A 23274-nucleotide genomic window follows, 5' to 3' on the forward strand; every position below is an offset into this window, starting at 1 on the left:
GAGAAACGAAATGCCGTGAGTCTTATTCAATTTAGAGTATAAGCCATTAATCGAGGATGTCGAGGAACAAAAGTCGAGTAATGATATTTCTGCTTTGTGCTATACAAATGGTTATGAAAATAACAGAAACACGTTAAGAAAATTCAACTTTATCAAAACAGTACGACGTGAGGCCGTCATTAGTCTGAAGAATATAACTAATTGGTCACCGAATTGAGTTATATGTCATGAAGTATGTCCAAAGAAATATGCACCATTCTTTATACGATTCAGGGCTCAATTCTATCAACGAAGATTGAAGACCATATCTCCTCTGGAATCTAACTCCAGAACTGAAACTAACTAACTAACTAACTCTATGGCCTATGGAACCCGGAGGTTCAGTGCCGCGTTCACAAAAGCTCTCCACTGACTTCTATCCTTAGCTAATTGGATCCAGTTTCTACTTTGTATTCCTATCTCTGCGAGATCCATCTTAATATTGTCCTCCCATCTGCGCCTAGGTCTTCCTAATGGTCGTTTTCCTATGGGTCTACCAGTCAAGACTTTGGAAGCGTTTCTACTTTCTTCCATTCTAGCTACATGACCTGCCCACCTAAGCCCCCTAGACTTGACGACCCTAACAATGTTGGGTAAACCGTATAAACTATGTAGTTCCTCGTTATGAAGCTTCCGCCATTCCCCATTCTCGTTCCTCTTGGGTCCGAATATTCTTCTCAGGATTCTGTTCTCAAATACTTTCAGTCTATGTTCTTCCCTCAGAGTAAGCGACCATGTTTCGCAACCATACAGAACAACAGGCATGATTATCGTTTTATATATTTTAAGCTTCAAATTCCTCGACAGAATTCGCGACGACAAGAGATTTTGAACCGAATAGTAACACGAATTCCCTGCTTTTAGTGGACATTTAATTTCTTCGTGAATATGATTTTCGTCTGTTAATATTGATCCTAAATATTTGAAAGTATCCACTTTATCAAAAGTATTATTTAATATTTTAACGCCTCCACAACTTGCCGTATTACGGTCCCGACGCACTTCCATGTATTTAGTTTTCTCTGCATTTACTTCTAAACCCATGTCCCTGCAAGCGTTTAATAAGATCTCTGCATTTATTTCTACTGTTCTCCTATCATCCCCTATTAAATTTACATCATCAGCATATGCCATAACCTGGTGAATGCCGTTCAACTCTAGGCCCTGGTTGCTATCTTTGATTTTCCTTATGGCGTATTCCAGCACAAAGTTAAATAATAATGGCGACAACGCATCTCCTTGTTTCAGGCCATTTTCGACGTGGAAGCTCGTGGACAAAAATTTTCCTACCCGGACTTTACTTTGGGATTCAGTTAAACATATCTTAATTAATCTAATTAGCTTTCTCGGTATTCCAAGCTCTGTAAGAACGTTGTATAATGTTTCTCTCCTAACCGAGTCGTAAGCCTTTCTAAAATCAATAAATAGTTGATATACCGGAGTATCGTATTCCCACTTCTTTTCCAGTATTTGGCGAATGGTAAATATTTGATCGATAGTTGATCGATTTCGTCTAAATCCGCACTGATAATCTCCAATAATTTCATCTGCGTATGGGGTCAATCTTGTTAACAGAATATTTGAAAGGATTTTATAGGATGTTGACAGAAGAGAAATGCCTCGATAATTATTACAGTCAGTTTTGTCGCCTTTCTTGTGAATTGGAACAATGATTGACTCTTTCCACTCTTGTGGCAATTCTTCCTTGTTCCAGATAAGGAGAATGAGTTTGTGTATCTTGTTCCACAATTTTTCGCCTCCAGCTAAAATTAACTCAGCCGGAATTTCATCTACACCCGGAGATTTGTGTTTCTTTAATTTCTTTATAGCGGCTTCCACTTCTATCCGATTGGGTTCTGGAATATACGGTTCTGCGGTGTGTATCTCCTTTTCTCCACGCACATTAATTTTTGGCTGCGTGTTCAGCAAATCGTCAAAGAAATCTTTCCATCTATTTAAGATGCTTTCCGTATCAGTGAGAACTGTTCCGTCAGATTTCTTTAATATATAAGCACGAGGTTGATAGCCTTTCTTAAATTCGCTGATCCCCTTATACATGTCCCGAATATTTTTATTTTTACTATTATCTTCAAGTTCCTTAATTTTAGCTTTCAAAAAATCCCGTTTCTTTGTTCTAAAAGTTTTGGAAGTTTCTCGCCTGATATCTGCGAAATTTTGTGTAGTTATTTCATTCGGATTTTGTAGCCACCGTAATTTTGCCTGTTTTCTCTTCTCTACTAGTTTAATGCATTCTTGGTCGAACCATGGTTTGTTCCTACGTATTTCCGCGTGTTCCAGTTTTTCTATTGCTGAACTTTTAATGCTATCTCTAATTTCAATCCAAGTATCCTCAACACTAGTGCACTCCGAATCTTCTAAAACCGAGAATCTATTCGAAGCTTCAATCTGGTATTCCTCTCTTACCTGGCTCTCTTCTAATTTCTTTAAATTAAATCTCTCCGTTTTCGGATATTGAGTATTACCTTTATTCAACGATAATCTCTCCCGTATTTACGCTGCTACCAGGTAGTGATCAGTGTCACAATCAGCCCCTCTAAACGACCGGACGTCAATTATGCTAGATTGTCTTCTTCTATCTACTAAAACGTGATCAATTTGATTATGTGTTTTTCCGTCTGGTGATGTCCAAGTGTATTTATGAACGTCGCGATGTGGGAATTTTGTACTCTTCACGATTAGGTTTTTGGATGTTGCAAAGTTCACGAGTTTAACACCGTTGTCATTACTTTTCTTATGCAAACTTTCGTTCCCTATAATCGGTTTGAAAATATCCTCTCGTCCTACCTTCGCATTGAAATCCCCTAATAGAATCTTCATATGGTATCGCGGGAGTTGGTCAAATATCCGTTCCACTTCTTCGTAAAAACTATCTTTTATATCGTCACCCTTATCTTCAGTTGGAGCATGTACATTTAAAACAATAATATCACACCACCGTCCCTTAAGAGTAATAAAAGAAAGTCTGTCAGTAACAAATTCAACCCGTTTAATTGCTGGTAATATTCGTTTGTGAACGAAAAACCCTGTTCCTAACTGGTGATTTTTATTTCCTTCCCCGTAAAAGAACGTAAAATTTCCGGAATTCTCAGATCCATTTCCTTCCCACCTAACTTCCTGAACTCCTACTAAGTCCATCCTGTATTTCTCTAACTCACTCGTTACAGATTTTAACGCGCCTGCCCTATAAAGACTTCTAATATTCCATGTTCCAAATCTCATGTCCATTTTCTTTTGCTGATGTCGTGCCAAGTTATCAGTCCTTGTCCGAGGCTTTTGTGAATGTTTCTGAACAAGTGCCTTCTTTTACAGGATGAGGGTGTTAGCCTTACCCAAACCCCCAAGCTGGAGGACCACTCCTAGTCGTCTGTCCGCGACTGCTTATTCAGTATATTCGCAGCTAACCTCTATATCTAGAGGCCTTCTCCTCGATCCGCAACCTGAGGACGCGCCATGCCGTGGTAACAGGAACCCACGTTACACAGTACCAGATGTTTAATAATGAAACTGAGATGTTTAATAATGAAACCAGAACTGAAAACAGATGTTTAATAATGTTGAGGTCTGGCAATCGTACGGGCAGTGGGAACTGTTCTAGTTAATCCGAATATTCATGAAACCGCACCTCAATACTTCCAGTAGCATGATTCCATTTTAGAAAATTGCGTCATTACCCAGAAAGAAGAGCTAGACCGTTGAATGCACTGATTACTAACAGTAATGCGTCCTATAGGCGTAATAATACGATTCACGGAATACCAGGAAATTATGCCACAAAACATTACATAGCAATCGTCATCATGATTTACAGTAGGCAGAAGATTGTTCGAGACATTAGCTTCTTTGGCCGTAGACCACGCATAGAAACAGATTATTGCTTCAAATAGGGTGAAAAAGAGCTCTTCGGACAATATTACTTGTTCCTACTTATCGGCAGACCACTTTAGACGTTGTTGGTACTAAAGTATTGTTCTTGGCTGTAAACATAGGTATGGAAATTGCAATCCGATCTCGAATGTTGAGGTTATGTAATAGGTTGTGACTATTGCAATAGGCTGTTGCAGATGATTGAGTTTTTCAAGTCTCTTTTGCTGCATTTGCTCCTTGGCCTTTGGTGACAATTTTCTTCAATATTTGGTGATCCTTATCACTAAAAATTATCCTGTTCACTATTAATCTACTCCGATGTTATTATTTTTTTTTCAGAAGTTCTATAGAGCGTCAACACCTTCAATATTGTTCTTGTGAACACCTAATACACTGGTCATTTTAGGTACAGTTGCATCAACTACCCACGCTTTGCAAAATATCCTGGCCTCTCTGAGACTCATATATGTCCCCGATTTGCACCGCCATTCTCTGCTCCCTTCAACAGTAGTCTCCATTCTACTCCACCTGACATACTACAGGTGATCACTTACAACAACAAAGCATTGTATAGGACTCAATCAGTGTTACTACCTCACAGCTATCTAGCATATACCTATGGTTATAACCTATACATCTATAACCTCAAGATGTTTCCATTATTTTAATAACTATGAATGTACAGGGTTTGCCAAAAGTAGGTATACAGTCCCGTTCCGTATTTCATATCGTTTCTTACTGTTACCAAACAGGTAAATCTAGTTTCTTTATTATTTGTTCTTAACGTCTTTTTACTTGTAACTTGAGCCCGGAAAAGTTGAAACAAATAAATCCATAAACTAGAATGTTATACTTGTTCAATGCAGGGGTGATTACATACTTTTGGGCCACCACAGCAACAAAAATGATGTGATTTGTAATATGTCTTTCATACTCAACGACATACTGTGTTCTGAATCTGTGACTCTGAAATCATTTCTCAAGAAAGTGTACCGTCTAAGTCTCTGGGTGCATGTAAAAGTTGGGTTTTGTAATTGTTTAATTGGAAACGCTTGTAAAGGACATTTCATACCGTAATGTGATGTATATTAAAATAAGACTCCCAGTTGAACGACGTCCTGAAATAAAATGTTACAGCATGCTGAACAATATCCAATGCGTCCCGTCCAACCAGTAAAATCAAGAGTACATAGTCTATCCTTTTAAGAAATTTGTAACAAAACCTTGTACAATTGTGAATGAAAAAGACATCAAATATGAAAGTAACTATATATAAATCATGAATATACACCTGTAATGCAGAAAAACATTAGGGATAGCCACTCTCAAGAACCGCCTACTTCCACCTACTCTCAAACAATTTAAAAAAAATGATTTTATAAGGAAAGATCATACCTCACACGTCTTAGTCTTTTGCTTTAGTCTTTTGAAACTATATAATTCAGTATGAAGTTTTTACATACTTGATGTATCTACATACATTCGACAGAGAAAATGTTCATGCAAAGTGTCATTATTTCAATATCTAGTCTATTTTGAACAATTATCTACCATTATCTTCAGATAATTGTACTAAAACATTTGTGTAAATGAATTCCTGGTTAAACTGGACTGATCGAAGAAGGTAAATTTCCTATGCATGCCACTCACAGACTGTCAATTAAAGTTGGGTTGGACTGTCAATTAAGGTTATGATGTGTTTTCAGCTATTAACGTTATGACAGACTGACAACTATTAAAGATAATTAGGTATTTTCACAGAGTTGACTTTTAAATTTCAGATAAGTTCAAACAATTTTCAAAACATTAAATAATAAATGTGATACATTAATTAGTTTAATTACTACTTGTTTCATTATAACTTTAAACATGTTTTTGTAAATCTTCTATATTTCACTATTTTACGTTACTACAATTAATCAACGCAAAACAGAAGCATCAGAAATATTACTAAATGTTTTCAAGTTTATGTAAGGACATGAACGTACTGTATGGGTATTTAGAGAAATATGCCATAAGGTGTAGATCGATTAGCTAAAAGGAGTAAACAAGAAATATGTCTATCAATACAAATCAATACAATAATATACATTAACATGAGGTCAAAATAAAGAGGGAAGATATGTTTTCTATTCAATATACAGGGTGTCTCAAAAGTCCCCTGACATAGGGTAGGTAGCTCTGTTACTAGGGATGCACGCGAGACGAGAGTGAAAATTTTATGCGAGACGAGACGCTAGACGAGACTCGGTTAAGTCTCGCACGAGAAGTCTCGCGAGACTTCTCGCAGTCTCGCAACATTTATGAATTACATTTAATTGTATATTTAGTGATTTTACATTTATTGAGTTTTCTAAGTTGAGCGTTAATGCCTCCAAGAAGAAAAAAAGTGATTGGGGTAATAGACATTTTATGAGATTTATTATTGTTCAAGGTTGATTTTCAGAATGAAAGCCTTTTTTAGTTTCGAAAAAGGAAAAGCTTTGTAAATTGGAAATTTATTACAGCATCGATTTAGGACAGCATCGACAGCATTTTGCGACACAAACACATACACGCGGGCGCGCACGAATACATGAACTTCTGTTTTTGGTCTGAAAAGCGAATAAGACTCCCTATTGCTGCGAAATGTGATATTTCTGTTGTTTCTGTTTTTTTTTTTTTTTTTTTTTTTACATTACTACTAGCGATTAATGTTGGGGGTTGATGGCGGGGAAATCCCCTCTCGTCAAAGTTTATCCCCGGCCCGGCTCGCAGAAATAACATGGTATTTTTACATGGAATAAGTATTTTCTTTCTATATATTTATTAAAAACATCCCCCTCTTGTTCGGAAGTTTAATTCAAACACTGGTTTGGTAGGATGGCCCTTTAGGTTTGGTGGGAGATGGTAGGAATGGCCCTATATCTGTCAGTAATTTTATTTTCTAGATCTGGCAACAGTATATAAGTTGAAAGCGAAAGTTGATAAAATGCGATAATGCAACATTGCTACAAGCGCGAACGAACCAAAAGAATTGGGTCGTATTGTGTTGTGAGGAGTTCTTTTGTTGTCTACATGCGCTTTTGGTGGTATAAAAACATCTTTATAATGGAAAATCGCGCTTCAAGGAAACGACCAAAACGTGTAAATGTTGATGGTGGCGACGATATTTTAGAAGAGCCAAATATTGCTGGAGACCTCTAAGCTGGAAAACAATGTTAGATCCAGCAACAATTTATGCTGGTCTTGCTGTAAATTATGCTATTAATTTGACGAAAATTAATGGTCCAGCAATCAAATTCCAGCACAACTTTTCTTTTAATTTGGAGCGGAGGGGACACAAGTTCGCATACCATGTTGAACTCTAGGTTCCGTCTCCTTAGGATGTTATGAACATTCATCCCATGGAAAGCAATGGCAAACCACCATGGATTCACCTTGCCAAGTGACTTTTAGGTCAAATACCTGCCTTCGGATAGAATATCACATCATCATTCATTAACAGCGATAGAATAACACATTGCAAAATTTTGACCCAGAATATATGCGAGACCATGCGAGAAACTGTCGCGCGAGACGCGAGATGAGACTCAAAATTTTATGCGAGACGCGAGACGAGACAAGACGCGAGACGAGACCAACATTTGAGGCTGCGAGACGAGACGAGACTTTTCCATTTCTCGTCTCGTCTCGCGTGCATCCCTATCTGTTACTATCAGAGTTACGACAAAATGTAAGAGGGGAAACCATATCCAAATATGATGTTTTCAAAGTAAAGTGAAAGATATTTTAAATCGGACGAGCCGTTTTGGCTGTTCACTCTTAATGCGTCCAATGTTAAATGAAAATGCAACGTTGCCATTTACCTGGATCCACAACACAAGTGAATGAAGTTACTGCTTGAAATGGGGCTGGCCATCGACACGTTAGCGTAAAAGATATTAACTTCATTCACTTATGTTGTGGGTCCAAGTAAATGGCAACGTTGCATTTTCATTTAACATTGGACGCATTAAGAGTGTACAGCCCAAACGGCTCGTCCAACTAAAAAAAAAAAAAAAAAAAAAAAAAAAAACTTCACTTTAGTTTGAAAACATCATATTTGGAGACGGTTTCCCCTCTTACGTTTTGTCTAACTCTGACAGTAACAGTTATCCTGTGTCAGGGGACTTTTGAGACATCCTGTATATGATTCTGATTTGATTAACGTTCATGATTATGCCTGCTAGGCTAAAGGAGAAGTGTACCTACTGATTATAGTGGCATCCGAACCACTTTGCTAGTTCAACTGTACCAAACGGGAGTTCTATACATGATTTTGATATGTTTTCTATTCAATATATATGGTTCTTACATTAAACAAGAAAGTAACTTCGTTATTTCGTTGGGGCGCGGTGGCTCAGAGGTAGAGCGTTCATCTCCTGTGTTGAGGGTCCCTGGTTCGATCCCAGCCCGCGCCATGTGGACTTTGTGGTGGACAAACACCGTGCTTTTGGGTTTTGTCGTGGTTCTCCCGTTTCCTCCCACTTACTTCATTCCACCATTTCATTCCTTTCTCATCATCACCGTCTCCTTTAGCCTAACCGGCATAATCGTGGGACGTAAAACTAAAAATTTCATTTTTTCTCATTATTTCGTTGATAAAGTAAATTAGTTGATGTTAATTTAAACAAGGAATTTTAAAATCATATTATTTCTAATTTTATTAACGTAAAGCTACCAACTGGTCAGAATTATATTCTCTAAAGACAAGAGAAAGCGTGAAACTAATGATAATTATCAAACTGAAACTAGTACTTCTACAACGGGAATAGACATTTTTTTCAGACTTCACCAAAATGATGTATTTAATGCTTTTCATAAGTAAATTTTATTCTGGATAAACTCTACAATGCGCCAATAGTAATGGAAATACAATATATATTTCTAAATTTACTAAAATCTTGAAGGTATACAGGCGACGACAAGGAACAACAAATTAAAACTGATTGATACAAATAGATTTGGGGATCATTCCAACTATTTGAAAATTAACAATTCTATAAGGATTTTTTTTTTACATTTTTTTCCCACTATAATCACTTTATTCTGCACACATTGTTTCCAGAAATCTAAAGTCATTAAATTCACAATAATGTTTTTTTTTCGAGAGTTTGGTGAGAGGAGAGTGATTACAAAAGGAAAATTTCGTCCAAAGCTTTTCCCGGAGGGAGAGTTCCTAGTATCGCTGCTACGTTCCCTCTTTGCAAAGCCATACTTATCCTTTGTATAAGGTAGGATGAAGCTCGGGTGTCTCCTGTGTTAATAGCTATACGGTGTCCAACTTCATTAATGAAGTTTAGACCTTCCTGACCCCAGGACCCACAAGTTTCAATGGCTATGGTGACGAAGTGGTATTTGTCCAACAGGTTGCTATACTTTCGTCTCTTTTCATATTCTCTGCGAGTTGCAACAGTCCCAGCTTTTGTCGAAGATGAAGGAAGATTAGAGGGGGCTAGGGTATCGGTACAAGTGAAATCCCATATTAAAGCCTTCCCTCGTTTCCAAGGCACCAAAGACATTCCATCAGGTCTCTTGCCATCAGAGCGACTACACCCCATTGGCTCTCTCACGGAAGGCGTTCCAGAGGATATGAGGGCTCTCATAATGAGATCGTTAACAGTGGAGTGTCGAGAGTATCTGCCAGCACTGTGAACACATGATAGGCCATGTATACCTTTCTTACCCACTAAACTTCCGCAAGCAGGGCACTGGTGTTGTTCACAGACATCTGCTCCCAAACGTAACGCACAAGCGATTCGGAAACTTTCGTCGGGAAGATGCAGCCCTAGGGAAGAAGATGGGATAGCTTGTAACCAGGCACCTGCTTCAGGGGAAGAAGTGGCAAGAAGACGTGCCTTATCTTCAGGATTGGTAGAGGACTGAAGAATAGAAGATAATCTGGAGTCTATAAGAGGAGCGTCCCATGAATTTAATGTGTTGTTTGCAACAGATGGTTTTAACAGAAAATATTTCTAAAGACGATGTACCTTCTGCTAAATGTGGTTACGTACGGCACTGTCGAAAGTATCTATGTCACTGTTAAAAGTATCTGTGCCACTCGTTAGAAGTATCAGTATAACTGATAGAAGCATCTATGTCACTCAGAAGTATCTGTATCACCATTAGAAGTATATGTGTCACTATTAGTAGTACATGTGTCGCCGTTGGAAGTATTTATGTCATTGTTAGAAGTATCTGCATCACTGTCAAAAGTAATCTAAACAAAATATACTGATGTCAGGCATAGAAGCTACTGTGAACTAATAAAAGCAGAATATATCTAGGTACTGATGTCAGGAACAGAAGCCGCTGTAACTAATAAAAGCAGAACTCTAAGTATTTGTGAATTTTCGTGTGTTGTGCAAGTATCCATTTAAAAAAAGGACATGGAACTGTTACAAGATGAAATCGTCATCAAAATACAGTTAAAAAGGATAGGTGTAATATACTTGGATTTGACAGTAAAGTCTTGATTGACGGATTTATTTTGAGTTTACCGTTCTTTTCAGCATCGAGGTTATATGAGACGAGGACATCAAGTTTAACGTAAACTCCTGGCCACATGATCTCTCACTGTGAATTGTAATATATACTTATGTTTATATATATATTTATGTTTTGTATGTTGCAATCGTTTTTAATGAAATTGCCCCAGCTTCCAATCAACATTATTCTGCGTTGCTATGTGATAAAATTATATGTTTGTCATTTGTAAATTTTCAATATAACATATCTTTAAAAAAAAATCCTGTGATCTCTTCCTCTCTCAGAAAAAGCTAGCAGCGGCGCAAACCTGTCTTCAACATTGCAGGGGGTGGGGACGTGTAAGACCGTTCCCATATATATTCTTTTAAGTGATGTTCAAAATATTTATGAAGTTAAAAAACAAAGCTTTGGAGAATGAGCGCAGAGTTGTCTTCAACATTGGGAGGCGGGCATATTTGAGGGTTATTCTGGGGGGGCATCATTTTCATCTCACTTTCCTTTGTGGCAACCGGACACAAATCATCATATTTCTCCCCCAAAAAACACATTTCAAATCGGATTATTGGGGGACAGCCCCGACAGTTCCAAGATTGGAGGAGACATGTCCCCCTCATCCCCCAGGGATTTGCGTCAGTGGCCTTACGGCAGTGGCGGATCCAAGGGGGCGATCGGGGCGATTCTCCCCCCAAAAGAGGAAACTTCCTTATTTTATATATTTAAATAAAACCTATCCCAGAGTTTGAAGCTGTTAAAAGTAGCTCTAAGTAGCAGCATGAGAACCCACCGTCCCCCCAGAAGTCGGTCCTGGAACCGCCCCTGCCTTACGGTAACCAAATTCGGAATCAAGCTCATCAAGGCAAAGGAGTGTACTACATTCAACTAAAAGGGAACACTTTCGTTAGCGTACAGAACATGGCACCACAATAGGATTAAAAATTAGCCAATAAACACTTGGACATATTTATTTTATTTCATAAATACGCAAATGATTGTATAAAAAATTTCAAAGTGTATTGATCATAACATATTGCATCATACAAAAGTACAAACAATTTGGGGTTGGTCTTCCTTTGTGTATGCTTCTAGTCTATATATAAATTATGCAGCATAATTGAATTGATCAACTTCTTCAACAAGTGAATGATATCGCTCTCGAAGTAAATGAGCAGCTGCTTTTGGCTGCCGCTGTCGAGTAAAGATACCCTTCTTATTTCCTACAACACGATTGGCAGCTGAAATGAAAACAATAAATCTTGATTAGAAAAGTAGATATCCGTGATAAATTTCTCAGTTATGTTTCTCACTAATGGAGAAATTCAAAAAGTTAAAAACACCTAAATATAATTACATATAGATGAAATCAAAATACATGAGTGTTATAAGGAAGAAGGGTAAATATCGCAGGAGACATACGAGTCTTAGCAGCCATTTTGAAATTCGCCATATTGAATTTCAGAAAACAATATTGAAAAAATAAAGTATTAATTAAATTAGAAAGTATTTGAATTCTTATCTAAAGTATTAAATATAAAAATACGACAAAATATATCTGCACCACTCACATATTTGAAAATTGTTCTAACATGGTGGAAAGTAATACAGCTTTTTGCCTATGATTTAATAGCTTCTTTATCCAGAACTCTCTCGTGGCTAAGCAGTTAGCATACGCGCTTTTGGTGTGGAAGATCCGGATGCGTTTCCCGGAGGAAGCTCACGTGATTCAGATCCCAAGTTAAACTGTAGGACCACGTCTCATATAGCCTCGCTGCTGAAAGGGGCCCTAAACTTAAAAGAAATCAAACTTTCTATATCCAGTAGTTACACCCTACCATATTTTTCATTCTTAACAATTCCACCGGCCAAAATTATCAAATGAGAACGAGACCCGCACCTATTGGGACTGTCTTCTTACTCAAAATGAAACAAAATCTCAGTGTGGTTTAAAATTTGTAATAACTTGCGTGTCACAAACATATTTATTCCCCCCCCCCCAAAAAAAATTTCTGTAGCTGGTTGCGGATTTGATTTCGTGACACATGACACAGAAATCCCTTAGCCTCGTGAGACACTAGATTCAGTGTTCTGGGTATAACTCGCACAGATCCCGCCGTGTGAACTTTGCGGTGGACAAACACCGTGCTCGTGGGTTTTCTCGAGGTTCCCCCGTTTCCTCCCACTTTCTTCATTCCACCGTTTCACTCATTTCTCATTATCACCGTCTCCTTTAGCCTAACTGGCATAAACGTGGGACGATAAACTTAAAGATTTCATTTCATTTTTCATTTCGCACAGATCCGGACTTGAAGAGACCTGGTATGACACAGTGGCCTAAAAAGAGTCGAAAACCACGGAACTTCATCATACATGGAAAAACATACTGCCAAAATGTAATTCTAACAAAATAAATCTTTAAAAAGCGTATCATTACCACCTATCATCACCTTCCCGTGAATCAACTTTGGGTCAGATCTGTGATTTTTTGCTGTATGTTGCCACTCATCCACTTCTTTTCCCTAAGCAAAGGGAGGGTTTCCTCTGCCAGAGAGCGGCGGGGATGGGACCGAAGTATAGTTCACGTATTTTTCCGAGGGCTTAGGTGCATAGAATAAGAGGTTTCAGCTGCTCTTCCTGCTGAAACTGTGGCGATTGTGGCGCCGCCACTCAAGGACGTTGTGTACTACGAAATACCAAAAGCAAGAACGAATCAAATCATTCAGATCGCGTGAGTCTGATAGAATTAGCCAATGATACACTTAGCTACAGCCAGTAGCAGACAATGCAGTTAGTTAGTTATAACTCTAGCCGGTAGTGTCGCAGAGTCACTTTTGGTGCATTGTGGGAATGATTTGAATTTCCATTAGAAATATAGGGAGTGGTCCATAAGGGTAATCAGTGCTTAGTGGAATGGACAGGCTCTAGCAGTGATGATGCAAGAGGAAGCAAAGGAGCGTGCGCCTCTCTCTCTTTTTTTTTATTTCTTTTTTTTCGTCACCAATTGATCCCCTAGATGTGTTCTAGATCGAGTAACATAAAAACTACTATTTTTGATTTTCCAAAAAAGTTGCTGCCACCCAAAAATTTCCTCTCTCCTTCCGCTTACAGACACCAAAAATTAAAACCTGGCGTCGTCACTGCATCCAAATGATTCAGGTGACCCGTAACCCTTGCCGTCATCAGTAAGTTGACTTGAGTGATATTGAAGAGCACCGGGGCTTAACGTTCAGGGATACTGAAGAATCGATAGTTTTATGTTAAGTGTGAATGAAGGATAGTTTGAGGTATGTGATAGGAGGTGAGTTTATGGGTCAAGTAAGTGTGTCCATATTAGGTTAAATAAAGTCTGTTAGAAGGTATCTACCACCATGGACGCCCGAAGAAAATTTTCAAGGGGGGGCCTCATCTCTCTAGATGCTATATTACATTTGGTATTTTTTGTATTTAAAAAAATCTTAAGAATACATTTTCGAAAGCCAACGGGCCCGGGCCCCACTCTGTCCCCTTCGAGCGCCCATGTCTACCACTTATTCTGACACTGCGTTCGAAGAGGAAGCACTTAATATTAATTTTGCGTATTTCCTTATTTATTTATTTATTTATTTGTAAAAAGGCATACAGGATTACAATCCTACAATAGCCTTATTAATATAATATTTTAATACGATACCATTATTCTAAAATAAAATAGACAAGAAAGTAAAATAAAATAAGCAAACTACAGACAAAAGGAGACAAGATTTAAAAAATACAAAATACAAATAATGTAAAGATACAACAAAAAAATAAATGTAAGTATAAGCACTTTCCTGCAACTTGTACATATATTAGAAATGCACTACAAATATTAATTTGAATTAATTATTTCAATTTCAATTCACAAATATTAATTTTAATTCAATACTATTCCATGTAAAAGGACATACCAATAGTGTTTTAGTGTTATTATCTTTCGAGTTACACAGTACGAGCAAAATCCATTTTAAAACATTAAGCCAGAGAGCTCCAAATCCATACATAATTGTTTAATTTTTGCATGAAAAATGTGATTCAGTATCAAAAAATATATCACAATGTTTATACTAGCCTTTTTATAATATTCAATTCTATAGGCTTTCAAAACATGCTTCAGTGGTCTTTATTTGTTCACCTACGCAAATCAAAAAACAAAAATAGTAATAATAAATAATAATATTTTTCATAATAAATGGTTATGAGAAGAACCAAACCATCTTCGAGGAATTGTGTTACAACAATAAAATAAATGAAAATGATCTTTTCAATACCAACTTAGATAATTAATAAGGAGTATAAAGATTTACCTTGTTTGGTGTTAAAATCAGCAAAATTCCAAATCATTTCTCCTGCAAGTAATTTCTCATTTCTTAGTTTATCAAAAGCTTTGAAGTTTTCCTTCATTAAAGCAACTTGGTAATCTTCTGTCCAAACAAATGGAGGATCCTTTTTTTAGGAATGAAATAGGGATAATATAAACTATATAATACATGTACGAGTATTTTTTAAATTACAAGTACAAATGCTGTATATTTTAGAAATGGTAGATATAAGTCAGCATCAGGAGCGCACCAGGGGTAAATGTGAGGGGGAACGCAGGAGGATGTCGTTCCGCCGCTACTAGAAATTATCTATGGCGTCCCCCACTTTCTAAAAATAAATACAATGTACAAAGATAGGCACGGGGGACGGCGTGACGTCATGCGTCACCCTACCTTTTTAGATCTACTTTTACCCCTGGAGCGCACCAATGGGGAAGTCCACAGTCCGGCCTCTTCAAAACTTCCCAACTCAACACACATTTGTACACTTTCTCAATAAAACTATATTTGTTTAACAGGGAAATGATGGATGTAACATGAAAATTTAATCCTACACTTCATCTGTATTATTTCTCTAATAAAAACAATCTCTTTCTATCATTGTTTTCTCTGAAAATGTAGGAGGAAGTATTTTACAATTACTTATCGTTTTTTCGGTGCAGAATAATGCCCGTTCAATACTACATAGATGTAGTAGCGTGTAGTATTGCCCCCCCCCCCGCTCAAAGCTTGAACCCCTCCCAACAAAAATTTCTGGGTACGCGCCTGGTGAAGGTACTGATGTGATCCATTACCCAATCACTTGCCCAAATAAAGTGTTATGGTATTTGATACTAAAAAAAAAAATTGCAAGTAATGAAAAATCTAAACAATGTTCCTCTTGCTACCAAGGGCGCCCATGTTGTGGTTTCCAAGGGGGGGGCAAGTATAAACGACATTTGAAATGTAGTCTCAAATTTTGCGGTAACTATTCTAAAAAATCTATTGCATTTTCGATCTTCCGAAGTACAATTTCTTCTAGAGGGGGCCAGCAGACCTTGCCCCCCCGATGGGCGCCCTTGCTTGCTACTATAACGGAATCTTTTCAATTCGACATGCGAAGGGACAAAAAAAATCAAATTATCCCGAATTGGAATATCCAAAGACATGCATTTTAAAATAAAATAAATGGAAACAAAACTGCTGTATATGAAAAAACCAACATTCAATAATAAAAAAAAGTAACGTTTGATTGATGATCAATAAACCTGCTTAAATTTTCAACAGTTTCGGAACCTTCAGATGAGGTTCATACACTTTTTTTTTTTTTACTTCATCACCGACCTCGTGTCCATCTTCTTTATCATCATTTAGGCGGTTGGTGTTTTTTTGTCTCTTCTTGATTTTTACCACATCATCATTTATTGCAGCAATTACAGCCGATGGTCGTGTTCAAGTGCAATTTATGTACCTTTCGACAATTTTTGTTGTAATCTTAATGAAATTTCTTCTCTATTAAGATAATTTAACATCGTTTTCGACGACGTATTTGCAGGGTACCTGTTCTGTATCAGATTGAACACATTTTATACAATTACTATACTTAACTTTATTTTATTTTAACAAAAGAGACACTGACCAAAGCTTAAAACTTTATTTTAAATTATAATTTGTAACTGTTTCGGATATCTAGCATATTCTTCTTCAGACACGATCGAAATTAATGAAAATACAGACATATATATAAATGTAGTTATAACAGAGTTTAAATTCTTTAACCGTCATATATATATTCATTGTTATAAAAAAATTTAAATTCTTTTAACAGTCATATATAGAGTCATTGTTGTACTTTTTTTATTTTTATTTATTTATTTTTTTCTTATTTACCGAGGTCTTCAGCCCATCCTATAAGTCTTCGTGTTCACTTTCCAATTAATCACTTCCTTTATTTTTGGTTCTTATAAGGGCCTTTTATTTTTATTTATTTTATTTTTATTTATTTATTTATTTTTTTCTCTATGTTCCTTGCCATGATTCATTAATTGGTAAGCCCCCTGTCCAGTTCATCAGTTTATCTCTTCCTACCTTCTTTATCCAATGATACCTGAGGAAAGTAATGCAGGTAGGTTCTCTCGTACCTCTGCCAGGATCCTGTCGGTAACCTCAGTCACCGCAGATGTAACTTTTCTCTCCTGCTGGATTTATAATCTGGAATCCAGGGGTGTGAAGGCTCATGATGTTGGCGACCCTGAGAGGATTGAACTCAAGTGCACGCGGGATCTTTAGTGATTGATCTGTCAACTCTCTAGATACAATATCTTTATGGTTGATATTTATATATTAGTCGTAACTGACATCAGCAGTGGCGTACTTAGGGGGTGGCTATCGGACTCAAGTCCCCCTCTGCCCGAAATAAATTTGTTATATGCTAAACTTCATTAAAATTTGCCGGCACCGAAAAGAAAAATATAAGTTCTTATTCACGTGTTGTGCATACCTCCCCCTCCCCTGAAGCAAACTCCTTAATACGCCACTGGATATCAGGTACTACTTGTAATCACCTCTCATGTACTGCAACCACAGGTTCTTCTGGTACTATTTCAACATTAGTTCTTTTTTTTTTCATTGCCCAGCTTTACCAAAATAATTCATAACTTTAAACTACATACACTTCAAACTACGATGATATTTCGGCATGTCACTGAAACACCATGCCTCTGGTAATAAGTCTTTTATGGTATATGGTGCCATCTATGGAATAAATAATGTATAAGGTTCAAGTGTCTAGCTGCATCAGTCCATTGGAGGTAGTAATTTGTATCAATGGCTGTGCGCAAACTGCATGACAATGCTCCTGTTCACATGGCTAAGTGCTAGGTAAAAACTACAGGAGGTGAATCTCTTCAAAACCTCAAATCTCCTAGATAGTCGAACAATGTCTCGTTGTCGAATCCAACTGGTTTCCACCTTTCATTAGAAAGATTAATGGCAGTTCGACTGCAGCTTACCCTTCCTGAAGTGGTGGTCGTGTTGGAGTGCAGCTTTAGTGTTGCATATGTCAAATCGAGGATTCCAGGAAGGAATACAGAACGACATTGCAGGACCTCAACGACCACGTCATGCCACGGACTGAGAGCATAAACTTTTTTTCCGTATGGTCACTGTAAATCTGATAAGTACGTCCAGAACATGGGGACATTAATTTGGGATCCCTGTATAATGACCACTGTTCGCATGAACAGTTTGATGTTATCTGCCACGAAGACCCATATTTTTACCGAGCCTATTTCTTCGGCTCCTTTCGATTGCATGACATAGGCGTCTGAAGATACAATGGTTCTGCGAACATTGCGTATGTATAGCCGAATGTTATTAATACAACATACTTTCACGCACATCATGATGGCCGCAACCGTGCTGGTACAGTGGCAACGGACTGAGCGACGCATGTGTTCTCCATCGTCATACTGGTCCGACATCGTGCATAATGATACAGGTACCATTATACCCAGCGCCTGCTCCCATCAAATATGCGCCGAGGGAGTTTCGATCAACAAGCGGTACATCAACGAGGTGTTCGAGTCGGTTGTGTTATCTTTATTGCAGATCCTGCGTACATTTGAGGATGGTAACTATTCTCCGTCTTGGCGCTACATTTTCAATGTCCAACAGTGCAGAGAAAGGTTTCTCAACCTGTGGGTAGCGATTCTTAAGGGTTCGCGAAAGGAATTCATGGAGGTCGCGAATGGAGGTGAAAAAGATAAGTGTAATTAGTATCTAGTAGCAGAAAAACACATTTTACAGATTATTTTTAATTTCTATTTTGGTAGACATGTTTATATCTATACTTATCAAATACAGCTAAACATATTTTAAACAAAATTTCAAACTATCAAAGAATTGTTTTTGTAAAATTGGAACAAAACAACTAAAATTGGCGAAAAACTGCATATTTAGATACAAGATAAATACAAATACAACAAAGACTGCATATTTATTGTATGAACAGTACACGCATATACAATTATTAGCGATAAGCAAAAATAATGAAAAAGCTTGTTCCAAACCAGAAATTACTTGTAGGGGTCGCTGCCAGAGGATCTGATAAGAGGGGGTCTTGATGTGAAATAGGTTGATGCTATAGGGGAAACATAAACCAATAGTTTAATTACATGCAATTACCTTCTAGTGGTCCGTTCTTTAAAATGGACGCTGTAATATGAAATGTTAATTTTCTTAGGTATCATTGACTCAAGATTGTTGAATTATTGACTTGAAGTTATGTTTTGGAAAAATACGCGAACGAGTGTTAAATAATGTCTTAGTTGCGTACCATGGGACGCAAATTGTTCAAGTTCCAACCCTGTAGCATGAGAGATATGCTAATATTGTATTATTACATAGAGATAAATATTAATATTTGTAATATCAAGTATTCTCTTCACAAAAAGTCAACAAAAACTTACCATGTAAATAAAGCTCATTTATATGGAAATCGAGAGTATTTTTCTTTACATACCGTGTATGTTCACGTTTACTTACCATATGAAGACCTGCAACGCTATCAGCTCCATATTCGGTTACAATGAGTGGTTTGTTGTACTTGCTATGCCAACTCCGAATATTCGATTCCAACTGAAGTGCAATTATATCGAGACGTCCTGTATCGTGATACCAACCGTAATAACGATTTATTGCAATAACATCAAGGAATTCACTCTGAAAATAATATGAGAAATTAAATCTATTTAAGTTATTTCTGTAAATGAGTATAATCGTAATTTCGTGCACTAAGTAAAGATTGAATAAATGTTGTTTGTTTTAGGTACATCTTTTAATAAGATAAAAGTGAACCGAGAGGGTGTAGATCTATGGTTGGCGTTCTCGTCTACCTTTAGTTTGATTTTTAGTTTAGCGTCCCTTTCAGCAGTGAAACTATATAAGACGTTGACCTACAGTTTAGTGCGAGATACGAACCGCATGAACTCCTGTCGGGAATCGAACCCGAGTCTCACACTTCAAAGGCGCGTATACTAACGGCTTAACGTCACGAGAGCTGCCGTTCTCGTCTAGCAATCGTGAGGTTCCAAACTGGAAGTACGTGGATAACCACCCTGACTGAGTTTTTTTCCATAATTGGTCTGTTTTAATCCTTTGCGAACGGCTATTTTAAATTAGTTTTCCTTCAGAGACGTAAAAATGCAGAAATGCATAATTTCCAAACTAGTTCACACAGAATAAATCCACGGATGTTTTTGTCATCAATTCGAGGACAAATAGCACATCTCCTCCTTTTAGCTGAAGCATCTGTTTGTGGACGGTCTCCTTTGCTGTTCCCAATTACTTGTAACAAAGACTGTCGAAGGCTACGAGGAAGTGTCCTGCATTCGATCTTTACTTTTAAGTGATCTTGAATGAGTCATCCCAATAGTCTTCATGAAGTCTCGTCTCTGAAGCTTTCTTGGTTCTTTAGACCCGGTTAGACCTGGATTGACCCAGTAGATGTAGAATCTGTAGACGAAACATCGTCATACATATGGCAAATATATGTGAAGCTACTAATTTAATTCTAACAAACATGGAGTGTTTTTTTTACTAAATATAGTTTTCTTCTCGCTTGTTGTTTACGTCTATATGTTAAACATTGCACTGAAAGATAACTACAAGGTTTATCGGAATACAAACAAGTCAGGATCACAAAAAAGATAAACTACATGTTTCGCTTATAAGGAATCGTCAAAGCTTAATCCGAGCTATAAACTCTGTTTTAAACTTTGTAAAACTTACCGTTTGGAATAATAAAAGATACCACAGAACCCAAACAGAGTTTTGTTAATTCTTTTTGCATAGCATATGTTCAAAACCCACGTATGGGAAAACAAGGAAACATGTTTGAAGTACTTAAAGCATAACATATTGATTTTAAAAATGTCACACCGAGAATTAAACAAATGAAAGTTCAAGCTCAAGAAGTGAATATCTTAAATCAAATATAAAAATTTTGCAGTAATGATGCAGCGTTGATGGTTTGGTTGCTTCTGGGTACCTTCGGATCACCGGGTCTGCCTGAGTCACCGGATTTGTCTGGGTCACCGGGTCAGACCAATTCTGAGAAGCGAGAACAAGACCCTGGTGACTCGGACAAAAGTCATACCCAAGTATCTCGGTGATCCATTACCCTGGGTCATCAGGTTTGTCTTCGTCACTGGTTCAGAACGGGTCTGAGAAGTGAGACCAAGACTCGGATGACCCGGGCAAAACTCCTGTTCCAAATGACTTGCTTACCCATGATCTATTCAGGCCGGTAGCCAGCCCAAAAATGTAGAGGGGGGCGGGTGAAGTTAGGGGGAAGCCGATCCAACCATATTATAGTTCATCACCATATTATAGTTCATTTGCAAGTCTACTGTGAAAATTTTAGGGGGGACCAGACCCCCTAGACCCCCCTGTATACAAGCCTGGATCTATTCCATCACTTACTCAGCATGTAATACAACGTAAAATATTACACTAGTTTCTGATTGCTCAGTAGGAAAAGTTTTGAAATATTAGAGACATAATGTTGTACAGTCTTACTGTTGGTAGTATTTAACAAATTTCACTTTTGCCTTAAATGGAATAAAGCGAAACTGAGTAAATAGAACTGAGTGAGGAACTTGCTGTAAAATTTGACAGAACATAGAGGATAACATGAAAAAAGTCTCGTAGTAACAGATATATACAAACAAAAAAATAATACTCACAGCTTTGTCGTTATTAAAATCCTGGTTAGAAACCATTGTCACTGGTCTGGTTGGGTCAAGCGCTTTTGTTAGATTCACCACTGAGCTATAGTTTAAGTAACAAACAAAAAAGGAGGTCTTAGAACCTTATCATACACATATAACATCCTATTTTGTACATAAATATACAGTCATTTACTGAAAATTCAAGAAAATTATTAGTTGCTAAATTATGAATTTATGTTTCCCTAGATGGGACAGGGGTGGAATTCGTTATACATAATAAAACTTTTCTTACATAAAAAGAAATTACAAGACTTGAGACAAAACGAAAGAGAAAATATTCTAAAAGTTGCATTTGTGAAGAGTAGCTGTAGGGTTTGAGAAAATTTTAGAAAAACATCTTCGAAAAACCTTTTACTCACAATTGTTTCAACATATGTAGAAATTAAATGAAACTGAAAAATCTATCCATTCAAATGGACAGTTCCAAAACAGGAGATGTGATTCAAACAGCGACGGATGCGTTTGTTTGTGCTCCTCATCAATTAGTGTTTTTACAGTGAAAAAACGTATTCGTTTATTATAAACCTTTTGCAAATCTCACGTAAACTACAGTGAAAGTGCATAAGAACATTAGTAACCAGTATAGTGCAGTTAGTGCGTGAAAAAAGCAGTGTTTGTGTTTGAGTGTGCATGCTGCATGTCGTAGTTAGATGTAGCTAGCATAATAGCACGCACGCACATAAAACGCCATATTCCACAGTTTCCACAGTTTATCATGACAATTCAGTCGATTCGGAGTTCCGGGCTACCTAAAGCCCCTGCCTCTTATTTGAAGTGTGTGAGCATATGAAGTTTTAACAGATGAAGTAGTATCCAAACCAGCCACTGTCGCTGATTTCCAGGGAATGTGGAGTCTGGTAGAAGTCTTGCATAACGCCTGGGCAGCTGTGAGTCTGGTCGTTGCTGATGAGAGAGTATTAGCACTGGGAGCTTGGAAGAATCCTGATTGGCAGCGGCGATAACCAATGAGGTGGCCTGGAGTGGCCCTCATAAGGGTGTGATCCTGTATGTATGGAAAGGTCGTGGTTAATTGAAGAATTCACTAAGCATGTCAATGAAGATTGACAGCTTGCTGAACACGTCTTTTTCTTCTTTCAGTTTCGGCATATACTTCTTGAGGAGAGGGAGTAGTTTGAAGAGTTCAAAGTCTTTCAGTAACTGAAGAAGATCCTTGAAAGAGTTAGCAGCAGTGTCTTCTGGTACTGAAGGAAGTGTATCTTTCTTCGGAAGAGGGGGCCATGTGGTCCCGTCATCTGTGTTGGAGAAGGTCTTGATAGGCTGCGTGATTTGTTGGGTCGTGGAAGTCTGCGTTGTTTCTGATGGGACGGTCTTGTTGGTTTTCCCCTGAAGAAGACGTTGAATTTTGGGACATCCGGAGTAGTTTGCGGGATGATCTCCCGTGCAATTAACACATGTAGCAGGCGTGAGCTGGTCTCGTTTTTTACACTCAAAAGTCCAGTGGTCACCGGCACATTTGACGCATCGGGGATGTGCTTTACAAGTGCTTTGGCCGTGGCCAAAACGCTGGCACTTATAGCATTGTAAATATGCTTTAGAACGATATGGTTCAATACGAATCTTCATATGAAGTAGTAAGTCTTCCTTAAAAATTGATGTGGCTCGTAGTGTTTTTCTCATTATCACTAAGAAAAGGGGGAAGAAAGTCTTCCCAAACGGGTCTTGAATGTTCCGTTTAGATAATTGTATGACAGAAAGGACAGGATAACCTTTGTCTTTCA

The 23274-nt window shown here is 37.6% G+C and overlaps 1 protein-coding gene across 3 annotated transcripts in view; it reads right to left on the minus strand.

The window, feature by feature from the left end:
* Positions 1-11378: 11378 nt before the first annotated feature.
* Positions 11379-23274, minus strand: part of LOC145694680 (beta-glucuronidase-like) — a 353601-nt gene continuing 341705 nt past the window's right edge. For all 3 annotated transcript variants that reach the window (XM_081771182.1, XM_081771183.1, XM_081771181.1), the window contains 4 exons: positions 21491-21575; positions 19290-19466; positions 14751-14889; positions 11379-11666 (listed from right to left, as the gene is read on the minus strand). In XM_081771182.1, coding sequence (XP_081627308.1) covers positions 11533-11666; positions 14751-14889; positions 19290-19466; positions 21491-21575 — 535 coding nt within the window. In that variant the 3' untranslated portion in view covers positions 11379-11532. The remainder of the gene's footprint in view (positions 11667-14750; positions 14890-19289; positions 19467-21490; positions 21576-23274) is intronic.

This window comes from Thermobia domestica, chromosome 9 (assembly GCF_964235325.1).
Source record: "Thermobia domestica chromosome 9, izTheDome1.hap1.1, whole genome shotgun sequence".
NCBI lineage: Eukaryota > Metazoa > Arthropoda > Insecta > Zygentoma > Lepismatidae > Thermobia > Thermobia domestica.